Source organism: Stegastes partitus, unplaced genomic scaffold, assembly GCF_000690725.1.
Source record: "Stegastes partitus isolate 25-593 unplaced genomic scaffold, Stegastes_partitus-1.0.2 Scaffold56, whole genome shotgun sequence".
Taxonomy (NCBI): Eukaryota; Metazoa; Chordata; class Actinopteri; family Pomacentridae; genus Stegastes; species Stegastes partitus.
In genome coordinates this window covers 9446-22811 of record NW_007577787.1, presented here as the reverse complement: position 1 = coordinate 22811, position 13366 = coordinate 9446, and the positions used below count along the sequence as shown (strand labels likewise).

The 13366-nt window shown below is 43.1% G+C and overlaps 1 protein-coding gene across 1 annotated transcript; it reads right to left on the bottom strand.

Moving 5' to 3' along the window:
- Nucleotides 1–1456: 1456 nt before the first annotated feature.
- Nucleotides 1457–12351, bottom strand: gja5a (gap junction protein, alpha 5a). The gene is made up of 2 exons (XM_008275611.1): nucleotides 12119–12351; nucleotides 1457–4103 (listed from the first exon to the last, which is right to left on the bottom strand). Exon 2 carries the CDS (start codon nucleotides 4001–4003, stop codon nucleotides 2852–2854), a length of 1152 nt encoding a protein of 383 aa, XP_008273833.1. The 5' UTR covers nucleotides 4004–4103; nucleotides 12119–12351; the 3' UTR covers nucleotides 1457–2851.
- Between the last annotated feature and the right edge of the window lie 1015 nt (nucleotides 12352–13366).

Here is a 13366-nt window from a genome sequence, read left to right as displayed (position 1 = left end):
TTTTGGACTGTGGGAGGAAGCTGGAGAACCTGCAGAGAACATGCAAACCCCATGCAGAAAGATCCCAGTGTCCTCACCGAGACGCGAACTGGTGACCTTCCTGCTGTGAGGCAACGGTGCTACCAACTGCACCACCTTGCAACTCCAAAAAACATGTTGAGGTTAATTGGTGATTCTAAATTGTCGTTAGGTGTGAATGTGAGTGTGCTTGGTTGTCTGTCTCTAAGTGTAGCCCTGTGATAGACTGGTGACCTGTCCAGGGTGTCTCCTGCCTTCGCCTTAAGTCAGCTGGAATAGACTCCAGCCCCCCGTGACCCTAGTGACAGATAATGGATGGATGGATGGATGGATGGATGGATGGATGGATGGATGGGTAACTAGTTTCATATACATAGATTAAAGTTTTTAGAAACAGTGCCTCCTTGATCTACTTTAAAATCACCAAAATGTTTTTGTAAATGCTCCATGCAGTGACAATAAAGTTGAAAATGATACCACATAATGGAAATGCTTCTTACATATTAATGAATTAGCAATAATAATACACGAACACTAAAAGCAGCCACTCTGCATAGTGAGTACTTTTAATACTGAAGTAGTTTTTCTGCATTTACTCGAGTGAAACATGTGACTTCTTTCCCTTGCAAGCAAATTCTTGCAATTCTTTGAGCTAATCTGAAGTAAATAAAAATAAAAATCAATCTTGAACATGTTTATAGAATATTGCATAAAACAGAAGAACTTGACTGACTTAAATTATACATCTGAAAAGCATTTTACCATCTTGAATACACATCTTGGTAATATGTTAAAAATAAATAAGGACAGCAGACAACCACAAGAACCCACAGAATATAAACTATTGCAGTAACTTAGTCCATTATTGTTTAACAGTCTAAGTAAAACATTTTATTGAACAGCAATATGGACTTATCATCTTGGCTATAATGTTCTAACTCAAGACACTGTCTCCTGTGTAAGACAATCTTTAAAGAACTTTGCAGAGATTAATTATTTCCTCAAAAACAACAAAGAAAATAGAAAAGAAGCATCCTCTGTAGCTTCCAATTCAGTTTCAGCTTTTTCAGCTCGTGACAGATCAAGCTGGATACCAGCGCTCAGCTTCCTGGCAGCGACGGCGAGACAGTCTTTGTTTGTGTAAATATTGCTCATCTTCCCCAATCTGTCTCCTACAGGTCCTCTCTGGTGACAACAGACTGAAAAATGCAAGTGGTGATGGGATTCTGCACGGTTCAAAAATGCATGAAAGTATGTTCTTCATCAGTGTGCAGCCATCTCTTTTGATTTTCTCTAACGCTTTAGTTTTGAAGGCATTTCTGCATTCGCCGTGTGGTTTCAGATGCAAAGTATGTTGCTCTCTATATGGTGATGTGGCGGAAAAATCAAAGAAGATTTAAAGCACTGAATTAATCACACACTTTCAGAACAACAGAGCAGACTGAACATGTCATGATCCATTTATTTGCTTTGGGTTAGGGATGACATTTATTGCAAAACGATTTGTGTGAAGGAACCCAAAAAGGCAGTGAAAGTACAGCTGGCTGAACAAATATTCTGTTTTTAAAATGAATATTTGTTATGAACACATATATATATATAGTTGAACTTCAAACCTCCATTTGTACGGATGTTAATTCACAGCTGTGGCTATAAACAACCTGTACTATTATTTTGCATATGGTAACAGCTAGACACTGGAAATGAAAAAAGAAACACAAAAGAATCATACAAAAACATCAAATGAAACATACATTGCATAGGAACAAATTCACTATTTACACAATGGCTTCAAGAGAGAGACTGAAAATCGTAAGTGCATCGTTGCCACCTAGTGGCTGAATCTACTCACAACCACCAACCAGGCTTCTGTTTCTTTCACCTTTGAAAACATGTTGCTAAAACAGGCTACATTCTCTCATCACCTCTGCCCATAAAGGCTCCTGTCAAATACATGATTAATGGACGCAGTTTTACTCACGCGCTATAGGATTGCAAGGTTATTATTCTTGAGTTACAATATAATCTTTGTTGACCTGCAGGTATAGTGCAATCAGATAAGCAAGCCAACAAGTGGCTTGATTTAAAGCTACAGCATTTACCATGACGTTTCAGAAACACAGGAAAAACATGTTCTTAGGAAATGGATATTTTTCACACTTGATAAGGCACTTTGGTTTAATTCACTGCAAATGCACGGACAACTTCACAGTTTAAAGGATATAGGTCCCTGTTTTTGTTTATTGCAACTTGAATTTTTACATTTTTCTTCATTTTTTTTGAAGTTGGACAAAGAGTTTAGGCTGTGTTATCTAAAGTCATAAGCTAGTCTGCAACTAACGGAACAGTTGAGATGTGTGTGATATTTTGCTTTGTCATAAAATGATTCATTCAGCCATCTCACACCAAACACCTCGTGTCATGTCATTCTCATCTCTTTCTTTCTGTTTTGGTTTTAAACATAAATTGTGCAATAGGCCCGGCCGTTACCCTGTTTTCATTATTCTCCTTTTGCAGTTTGTTTCGCAGTTGTTGTTTTTTGAGCTCCGGGACAGATTATTTGCTCAAAAAGCTCATACATGTCAAGTGTACACGGTCCAATCACAGACCTCAGCATTTCTCTCCAATGTGTCCGTCCACTACAGTCAAGTGTCGGGCCTCAGCGGCAGAGTTTGCATAGTTTGCCTGCGCTTATGATCCGACCCCTTCATTCTGAAATAAATCTCAGTCTTATATTTCTGTCTTTACAAACTGAACGTTCAGTTCTTTCTCTTTGGTTCAGAAGGTCCAGCCCTTTCCTCCTCTCCTCCCCCGTCAGCCCCTCTTTGTGAATCTACACTGCCAGGTCGTCTTGGCGAGCCCGGCTACTGGTGCCGCTGGTCTTGCTCAGGCGCCGTTTGTCCTTCATGTAGCCGGAGTGCAGCAGCGGCAGCGGGGAGCAGCTGTTGGGCAGCTCCGAGGCCGCCTGCTCGTATCTCATCCTCAGAAAGTCCTCCTCGTCCTCCAGGTTGTCACAGCTGTGATGCCGCTCGGTGGCCAAGTTGACCGAGTTCTGCTGTAGCGCCATCCTGGTGTTGAAGGGATGAGAGGCCATGGAGGACATGGGGTTCATGGGGCTGGCCGTTGTCAGGCACTGGTTGAAGTCAGGAGGTGGGGTGCAGGAGGCGGAGGGTAGCGGGGGGCTGTTGCACTCCAGAGCTGTAGACACGGCCACCGTCACAGCTCTGTTGTTCTTCCTTTGCATCACCCTCCTGCGCACACACTTCCTCATGCTCTTCCAGCCCAAATGGTAGAGCTCCAACATGGAGAGCAGCAGGGACACACCAGCCACCACCAGCATAAAGATGATGAAGACGTTCTTCTCCGTGGGCCGAGACATGTAGCAGTTGACGGGGTTGGGGCAGGGCCACGCCTTGCAGAGGTACAACGCCTTGAGGAACACCCCATAGATCAGATACTGCACCACTATGAAAGTCACCTCCATGACAGTACGGATCAAGATGCTCAGGACGTAAGTCTGGAGCAGCGCACCTTTTAGGCGAACGCGGCCAGTCCCGTCAGATGCCAACCCCTTTCCGCTCTCCTTCTGCTGGAGGTACTCCTTCTCCCCCTCCAGGTCTCCTCCATCTTCCCCTCTCGCCTCCCTCTCCTCTTGCTCCTTCCTCCGCTGCTTCTCCTCTCTGCGCACCGTGTGCATGGCATGGCCCATGTAGATGAGGGATGGCGTGGACACAAAGACAATCTGCAGCACCCAGTAGCGGATGTGGGCGATGGGGAAGGCGCTGTCATAACAAACGTTCGTGCAACCGGGCTGCTGAGTGTCACACAGGAAATCGCTCTGCTCGTCGCCCCAGGAGGACTCAGCCGCTGTGCCCAGCACCAGGATGCGAAAGATGAAGAGGATGGTGAGCCAGACCTTTCCGACTGAGGTGGAGTGTTCCTGGACCTCCTCTAGGAAATTCCCCAGGAGACTCCAGTCCCCCATCACTGCTCACAGTCCGAGCACACACCTGAGACGCAAAGACTGAGGAGGGAAGGCCGCAAAGATGCAAAGAAGGTGCAGCAGAGGTGAAAAGGTCAAGTCACTGAGGGGGGGGAGGGACAGAGCAGAAGGGGGGAAAAGGGGAAAAAAGAAACACAAATAATCAGTCACAGACAGCTGTAGATCCTCTATATTCCTGCCACATGAAATGACCTGAGTGTATGTGTGGCAACATATGCATAAAAATAGCTGCTCTGCCTACAAATTGCTTGAGGCCTTGATACTATGGCATGAGAACAGGCATTTTCCCATGAGAGAGGGAGGCAGAGAGGCAGAGAAAGAGCAGGAGAGGAAGTTCAAAAGTCATGTAAAAGTAAATAATACGGTTGTTTGAAGAAATATTATTCCATATTTTATTATGTGTGTTTACACAGCCCCTTGTTTTATTCCAAATTATGTATGATGGACAGAAAGAGAAACAGGCCACTAAAGGGCAAGGCAACGCTAGGAGGCTTTGTCCTTCTAATGCTGTGACCTGGCTTGAGCTGCACAGTCTCCATTTCGCCCGTGGCACATCATCAGCAGACTTCACTCACAACAACAGAGCAGCAGCTTTGATGTCCACCGTCCTCTCTGCAATGATGAAACCCTCCTACAGATTGCAATCTCAATCCTTCTGGAGGCGTCAATCAGATTTCTTCATCTCTTTCCGCTGGAAGTGTGTGCGCTTTCATCTCTTGACTCAAGCATTAGTGAGAGTCTGGGTGAGACCCAAACATGGCAGTGACAAGCTGGACAATCTCAGCTGAGAATGACCCTATAAGGCAGCTCACCAGACAGCTTTATGGGCACCACAAATGACCTCCGTCACTGAGAGGTTAAGAAAACCCATCAAACTCCATCAAGGGGTGACCTCCAACTTCTACATGCTGTATATGTACATATGGCAAATTCCAACTTTCGTTGTGCAGCTAGAGACAGATGAGTTACAACAAAAAGAAAAATGACTAAAAGTTCCAGTTTGGCAGGTTTTTCCAACACATTTAAAGTCACTGCCCTACTTGGAAAGGTTGTAGAAAATGTATACATTCCTCCTAAAGCTGTCTTAAGCCAAATAGTTACTTTAATGGTAGGAAAATGATATACAGTACAATCGCTACGATCTCAAAGAGTGACAAAAGCCATGCAGGGATTTGATGTTCTCTCTTACCACCTCTCATCTCCTCCTGAATGTAATCCATGAGCGGTTGCTTCCATAGTGAGTAACTGTTTAGTCCACTGAGCAGGGCTTTGGACTGGCTGGCTGACACTGACACTGGTTATGTGTGAGAGAGAGAGATGGTCTAAATGACCATGACCATCTGTCTGTCTCTCCCCCTCCCTCAGTGTCTCCATGAGGTATATATATGGCAATAAGATGGAAAATCTGATCATTGTGTGCTCTATCTCAAAAGCATGAAGAGGCAGGAAACAGAACACGCTCATGACAAGATTTTTGGAAAGGAAACATCCAACCTTTCTCCACGCCCGAGGCTGATGCACCAATGCATAGCATGATACAGGAAAACTTGCTTGTTTTCCAGCATACATGTAAAGTCGGAGACCAGCTGGTGAAACTGGGTTCAGGCGACTGGCTCAGAGCCCTGCATGGACAAAGCTGATGATCTTTACTGGAAGTAAATCATAAACAGGCTGAAAGCTGGAGGAAGGGAGTGAGAGTCCAGCCAGCACAATGGCAGGAGGTTGCACATTAAAACAGCCGTGCTCTTATCAGCTGATACTGACAACAGGCTTTCCTCACCTGTGCAGACCTTGATAACAATACACCTCCCTACAGACTCATTCAAAGTTAACCTTTGTGACAGTCTCATACTGGTTCGGATCAGTGTCATGAGTACAAATTGGAGTCATAAAAGTCAACGAGATCAGAATGGGAGACAACAAAATAATTTTTGTAAACCATGTCTTCCTTTGGCATCTATTCTTTGAAAGGTAAACAGCTTTTAATGTCATTAAAAGACATGAGGATTATAGTGATCTCTCACTATGGTAGAAGAATAGCATCCTTTAGTAGTTGGGAAGTTTCGTCTATAAATACGTTCATTGCAAAGCTGCCAAATTCTAAAGTTAGTTTGCTAGCATGCAAATAATAATTCTAACATTATGTCTCACATGTTTAGCATCTTAATTTAGCATGTTATCATCATCATCAGGTATTTGGTCATAAACCAAAGCATTACAAGGATAGAAGTGTTCAGCTGATGATGTGGCTAAATACAAATTCAAGGAATCCACAAAGCTAATGTGATTCACTGTAAAGGGTATGTAACTGTTTGTACCAAAGTTTAGTACCATAGTTAGACAGTGACATATCATTCCAAGTCACACACCAGCTTCGGGGAAAGAAAAAGTCAGGGGGAAAAAAAAAATCACCAAAGTCACTATCCTCTGGGGAACATGAATGTCAGTACAAGCTTTTTTTTGAATCCATCTGACAGCTGCTATATTTTGGTCTTATCCAAAGTAGTAGACAAATAATTATATTTTAGATGTTTTACATCCATCCATCAGCTTTAGAGGTTTGCGGGGGGCTATAGCCTCTCCAAGCTGACATTTGGTGAAAGGCAGAGCACACTGTGGGCAGGTAGCCAGTCCAACACAGGGCTAACACAATGAGACAGACCACCAAGCTCCCTCACACTCACACCTGAGGCCAATTTAGAGTTGCCAGTAACCCTATCATGCATGTCTGTGGATTGTGGCAAAGTATTTATAGGCAAATCTTGCCACTACCAGGAAAGCCATCTTGGTCACAGCCCTCAGGCAGTTATTTCTGGTTCACAAGACAAGGACCTCTTTCTAAATTAATGGGCAGAGAGGCATATCTGCAGGTTTATTGGTCACCAGTGTACAAAAACTGCATTCCAGAGTCATCAAGACAAATAAGTGACTTTGCCCCAACACATAACTTTTTTTAAAGTGTCTCTTCTCACATGTCATACACCGACTACACATGTTTCACCACATTGTTCTTGCATCAGTGCAACAACATGATTGAGTTATTTGGGGGTGAGGATGTGTTACTTGAGGCCAGTTTGTCGTTGCATCGTGGCAAAGTCCCGACAGGCAAGTTTCACCTACATCTTGGTGCAGCCATCTTGTTAAAGCTCCTACTCAATTATTTCAGACTCACATAAGCGTGGCAAAAAAAAAAAAAGGTAGCACGTCTCTCATTTATCACAAGTGTGTGGGAGGAAGTCGGAGCGTCTCGAGAAAGCCTACGCAGGCAGAGTTGACTGGCAAGTTCAAACCCACAACTTTCTCGCTGTGAGGTGACCACTGTTTCACACCTGTGCAACATATTCTGAGAATCTAACTTTCACTACCTGTTATCTACAAAAAGTCCAATATTACGGCCCTAAATAAAGAAGAACATAATGTACAATAGAAATTCTCAAGCAACATTACTTCTACAATAGTCTTTGGTACAGTATTGTATTCCAGTTCATGAACTTATACTCCATTCGTCATGGGTGCATACAATAAAGAATACATACAAACTATTATTCATGTGCAGAGGTGAGAATAGAAACTTTCCATCTCAGGGATAAATAGACAATGTGTAGTTCAGATCGACTGGGAAAGTCTCTGTCTCCTTCCCTCGACTACCTTTTCCTGCTCTCAGAGGAAGCAATTTCAAACAATATGATTTCCGGAGGACAAAAGGAACAAGGTGTTAAAAAGAGTGGGATGTAGAGGGACAGAGGTCAGCGCCAAGTTCTTTCCCTGAACTCCTTCACTGTGAAAGCACCTTCTGCCGCCACCAGTTGTCTATCATACCTGCGCTGCTGGCAATAAGCAGGGATTTACTGTGGCACATCTTGCCCTTTGTTGAGCGGTCTGGTTTGCCTGTAGACCATCATGGCTGTCACATCTGTTTATAATCTCAGTGGCAGAGTAATGGAGAAGTAATGGGCAATCTGGTTATAAGGTATTCAGAAAGGCAAAGTGCGCAAATGGGGACATTATGGAGCGCTGACTTATTTCTCTGTGACGCTGATCAAAGGGTCAGGGATGGTGATCTCTGCGTCAGTGAGTTTGCTGGAAAAAAAAGTCGATGATAGATGTTGACAAGATATTATGATAGTCTAAGAAAGAAAGTAAACTCTGTATGAGCTACAGCCAAGAATGACGTCTTTTAACCGCCTTAGGGTCAGCTCAAACTGGACTTCTAGATGCAGCTGCATTGAAATTTCCAGTCAGATGTGCATGTACAGACACTGAGCTGGTCTGGACAGCAGCCAGGCAGCTCACGGAGGTGAAGAGAGAAGGAGCAGCTAATAAACTGCATCTCCACAAAGTGATGGCTGCCGCTGTGACTCGCCGCAGGAAAAATGCTGTGTGTTTTCTCTGCCCTGCAACACAACAATAAATCCTCTGGTTTGTTGGACACTCCGCTGCGTTGCCTTAGAGGGCAGTGACTCTGGTACGAGGCTCAGTGAGGGCTGTGGCAAGGCCCCAAGGCTGGAAAAACCCGACACAGAAATTTTATAGGACCATCCAGGTCTGTGTAAATTGCTGTGCAGTGGCACACGGAGCAATGGTTTCAGATTTATGTATCTCACAAAATTACTGAGTGTCATTTTTATTTGTGTCATATAACAATGTAGACAGACGCATTTTCTCAGTTGTGGGTTTTCAACTCTCAGAACAGACAAAACGCTCCTGATGATATTTTGAGCTGATGAGTTTAAAACCTTTTCCCATCATCGACACGAGCTGGTTCCCGTCAGGCTGCAATGTATCCCCAGACCAGTAACAACAGGGGGCAGGGTTGATTTAAACATTCCCTCAGCCATCTGCACCTTTCAGCACTAAACCCTGTTTGACAGAGTCCGGATCCTCTTGGAGGACCGGGATACTCTACCTGCTCTGCGCTGTCCTCATAAACACACGGGCAATTAGTCGGTGGGGTATCCATCTTCTCGGCCTGCTTCCCTTTAACGGGGCATGTTTAGACTAACATCAGTGGAGGAAAAAGTATTTACACTGCGTTGTGCATTAAGTACAATTGTGTTATTATGTAAGTGTGAGGGGATTTGCTGGAGATGAAGTAGATCTCGACACGCCGCTTTCAGAATCACACTACCTGACAAACAAATGTGTCATTCTAATTAGAGAATAACACACAGTCAGGAAACTCATTTGTTCTCTTGAAACGTATCTGACATATTGTACAGGGAATAATTTGGCCTCACTTTAAAGGGGTCTGGCTCTTAAAAAAAGATGAGCTGAATTTGGAATGAGGTAGCGGGAACATACCACGACAGCAATGTAAAAATGTGTCATTACAAATAAACGTCCTGCATGAAGAATCCTGCTTTTGTTCCCTCTCACGTATGTATTATTATATCTGACATCATTATATTAGTAATACTGAGTCATCAGTGTATAAGCAGCATGTAACTGTTGTAGCTGCCGTAGCTGGAGCTCGTTTGAAGCACTTTATATACAGTTTAATATACAAGGACAGCATATAAAGTATGTATATAATCAGATGATTAATTGGAGACGGAAAATAGTTCTGATACAGTACATAAATCTAAATCTAATCATGTTACCGCTTTTAAACGTATACATTTATCTTCTCTCATTTAAATCCTGCAACTACAGCACACGGTAAAAGTTTTGATACCTGAGACTAACCCCGAGCTCGACTCTTTCACCCCCCTTTGAGACATTAAAGCTCCGTTATTTGAAGCTGTCTTGGGAAAAAAAAGAAAGACTGTGTGAGTGAATGCAGTTTTAGGCGTCTTTGCCAGCCACAGTTTATCTTGCAGCGGCATCTCAGCGGTGTTTCGGTGAAACCACATTAGTAGTGAACCACACAACCACTCAGATTTACACACAGGTGTCGACAGTCTCAGTAGAAATAGAAATAGATACCTACAGCTGTGCATTAGATGGCAGACGTACCCAGGCTATAGTTATTCAACCCATTGATGGTTCATTTTTAATTTTTAAATGACAAATATCAGCTGTTTTATGAAGTTACTGTGGCATAAAGGAGAGATTAAATGAAAATAAATGAGGCTTACTTATTTCTATTCATGCACTTATTTGTCAAAGTTCAAGAGTTATATTTGAAGCATGGCCTGGAACTTGAACTTTAACACGTGTGGCGAGTCAATCCCAGCACTGCAGCAGCTGTTTGGTTGCCAGGACCTCAGGGGTGGTGTGCGCATCTCCCCCCCCCCAGGAGTGCCAGGATTATAATCAAGGATGAGCATGTTTAACTTTAGCTATAACTGGCTTGCTGGAGGGGTGAGTTGGGGATAGTTTGACCTACAGTGTAGATCTGATGTGAGATCATGGGGGAGAACGGTTCCCACTCATGTGAGTCACCTGTTGTCACCCAGTACAGGCCGACATGGATCCAGGCTGCCATATATCAGTCACACCAGCAGAAGCCAGCGGGCCGATGAGCTGCCTGCTACCTTACATGGCTGTCTGGCTCTTCAACTGCCCACAACTGTACACAGACCCACAGCCCTGTTATGATCTATTGTTTAGCTGCATATGGCATTACGCTGGAACCCTCAGAACAAACAGCTGCAAGGTGTTTCAGGGAGGACAATTCTCACAAACAAACTCCTCGATTGAAATTCCTGGGGAGCTGCTATTCCTGGGACGAGATGCATGTTTGGCATGTCTCCCCTCTGTTTTTGTTGTGACTTTCGTCCTGGTAATGTTAAAGACAATATTTATCATCAGTGATGTGCATTCATCCTCAGCACAGGATACCATTTTTGGTTTAATGAGCCTGCAAATTTTATCCTTAGCTGTGAGACACATTTATACAAATCTCACTTATTGTTTAGGATGTTTTCTTTTATTGCGCTGATATATGGTGTTTTTTTTTATTGGGAGTTAGGATTCCAACTGGTGTACCAGTGCTGGCGAGTTCTCAGCGCTGATGTATTAGTGTTTTTATCTTTAGTGTCAAATATGAAAACACTGAGAGAGACTGAGATCAATTTACTGGATGTTATCTTATCTACAGGCATGTGTAGCAGATTTGTTGCATTTATTTATTTATTTAGATAAGGAACCATCATTAACTTTAAAAAAAAAAAAAAATCTAGCCTAGAATCCTATTACGGTATAAATCTAACAATGGTGTGATTTGTTTAAACGCAGTGGAGACAGTTTTTTATTCTGATCATACTTCAGAAAAAAAAGTATTTTCTAACTATAATTAGTTATTTTTTTTAGATTCAGAAGTTAACCAACTATGCACTTGATGACGTAAATTAGCTCCATAACATCCAGCTAAAACAGTGAATACTTGTTATGTGTTTTAGAGGCATGTAATTTTTTTCTGCACAGTGCGTGTGAATACTTCTTCCACTGTTTCTGGACTTTTGCTGAAGTTTTGAATATAAGGCTCACTGATAATTGAGTATTTTTATGCTGTCATATTGATTCTTTCATTTAATTAATCTGAATATTTCTCTGCTGCAGAGACATGTAGTTCACCTCAACAAAAGTGTGTTTTTCCTCAGTTTTTGAAATTTTGCTTTTGTACTAACTTCTGCTTACAAACAACTAGCTAATATATTTTTTATCACATCTCTGCAGTGGTAAGAAACCGTGGGGGATTTTTAATGACAGTTTTAAATCAGAATTTCAGCCTTTAGGGCTCGAGAGAGAGCGCAGAGACAACAATTCGTCAAAGTCTTCATTCCGCGTGTCCACATTGCTGGTGGCTCTATGTTTTAAGGTCCCCATTGTGCTGCACTTTGTTTGACTGTATTTGTCTCCTGTGAGAGTTATGGGGAAAGACGGGAGAGAAAGAAAGACAGAGCGAGATGGAAAGAATGAGAGCGAGCGGGGTTGACAGCTGTACCTGCGGGAGAGAACAGGCACTCTAACACACACCAGGCCTCCCTCTCCATCATCCTTGCACTTTATCATTTCACTCCCTCAGAGACTTCATCACCGTTTGTTTGCACTCTTTGTGAGTTTTATTAGGATGCCCGCAGCATTTACCAGAACATCTGCATTCTTTGCTTTGTAGGTTTTCACCTGAGTAAGAATTGTAGTTACCTGGCTTACCTTTTTGTTCTTCTTGAGGGAACTTCTCTGGGAAGTTGTGCAGGTCCTTATCTGTCCCAGGTCTTCCTCAAAGTCAGCGGACAATCGGCAGGTGAAGATGCAGAGATGAGTGCAGTGTGATGCTGGGACTACCCTCTTCTTGTGAACATTAAGAGGAGCTGGCTGATGGTGAGGGTGGCATCTGAGCTTTTGTGTTGTCCCAATCACCAAGCTGCTAGTCCACACGGGGGGCACGAGAAGAAATGCAGGGGCATCAGGAGAGAGTGTTTCCCCCATGGACCTCCCTTCTCTCTCTTCCTCCTCCTCCATCTCCTCCTCTTCCTCTCCCCACTCCCCCTTTCTTCTTACATCCCTGGTGCTCTATTTTTTGCTGGGAAGCATTCTCCGGCAACAGGAGGGGAAGTGGAATTGTTTTCTGGGATCAATGGCAATTCCGCTCCGAGTAAACTTCCAGAGTGCTGGTTTTTATTGTGTGGCCCTCGAGGGTTACAGCTCCGTTGTCTGTGTTTAGGATGAGACATGGTGAAATTGGTACAGTACAAGAATTCAAATTAGGTTTGTAAAAGATTTAATTGAAGAGTTGATTATCTCTTTTAATGTATTCTGTAAAAAAGTTGATGAGTTAATTCAAGTTTTAATATAAATTTATCTAGAGGAAAGACAAACCAACAAATCAGTGCAGTAAATACACGACAAAGTGAATTTAACTTTGCTTTAGAGATCAACAAAGTGCCCAAAATCTGGGTTCCTGGAAGCTATAATCCAACCAGTCATAAGGTTCCAGCCAGAATACTGTACCTACTTTGTTTAACCGCGTATCTCTGAGTTTAACCCTCTCCTCTCATGCTAGTCTTAAATCCCCTGCTGAGGTTTGCGATTCTAACAAAGAGTCACAGATACAAATAGCTCATCCTCCTTCTCTTTCCCGCCTTTCGTATGTAGTGTGAGTTTCAGCCCAGGACTCTCGGCTCTGCGGTCGGCCTGCAGATATGTTACATTATATAATGGGAAACTTTTAGGTTTAGTTTCTCCTTGCTGAGGGCCATCGTGCATTCAAAGGCATTCAAATGACTGTAATTATGTGGTGAGGGGGCACACACATACAGATAGTTCTATGTACTCTCACTAAGAAACTTTGCTCCTTTAATCTTCTCATCATTTAACTTGGCCAGCTCTGTCTCTTCTACTGAAGGTGCATCCGATTCACTTACAAATGTATTCCTATTTGAGTTTTCATTTTTAAGGAAG

Coding starts and splice junctions, on each gene's coding strand:
- gja5a (XM_008275611.1), bottom strand. CDS start 4,003: ATGGGGGACTGGAGTCTCCTGGGGAATTTCCTAGAGGAGGTCCAGGAA.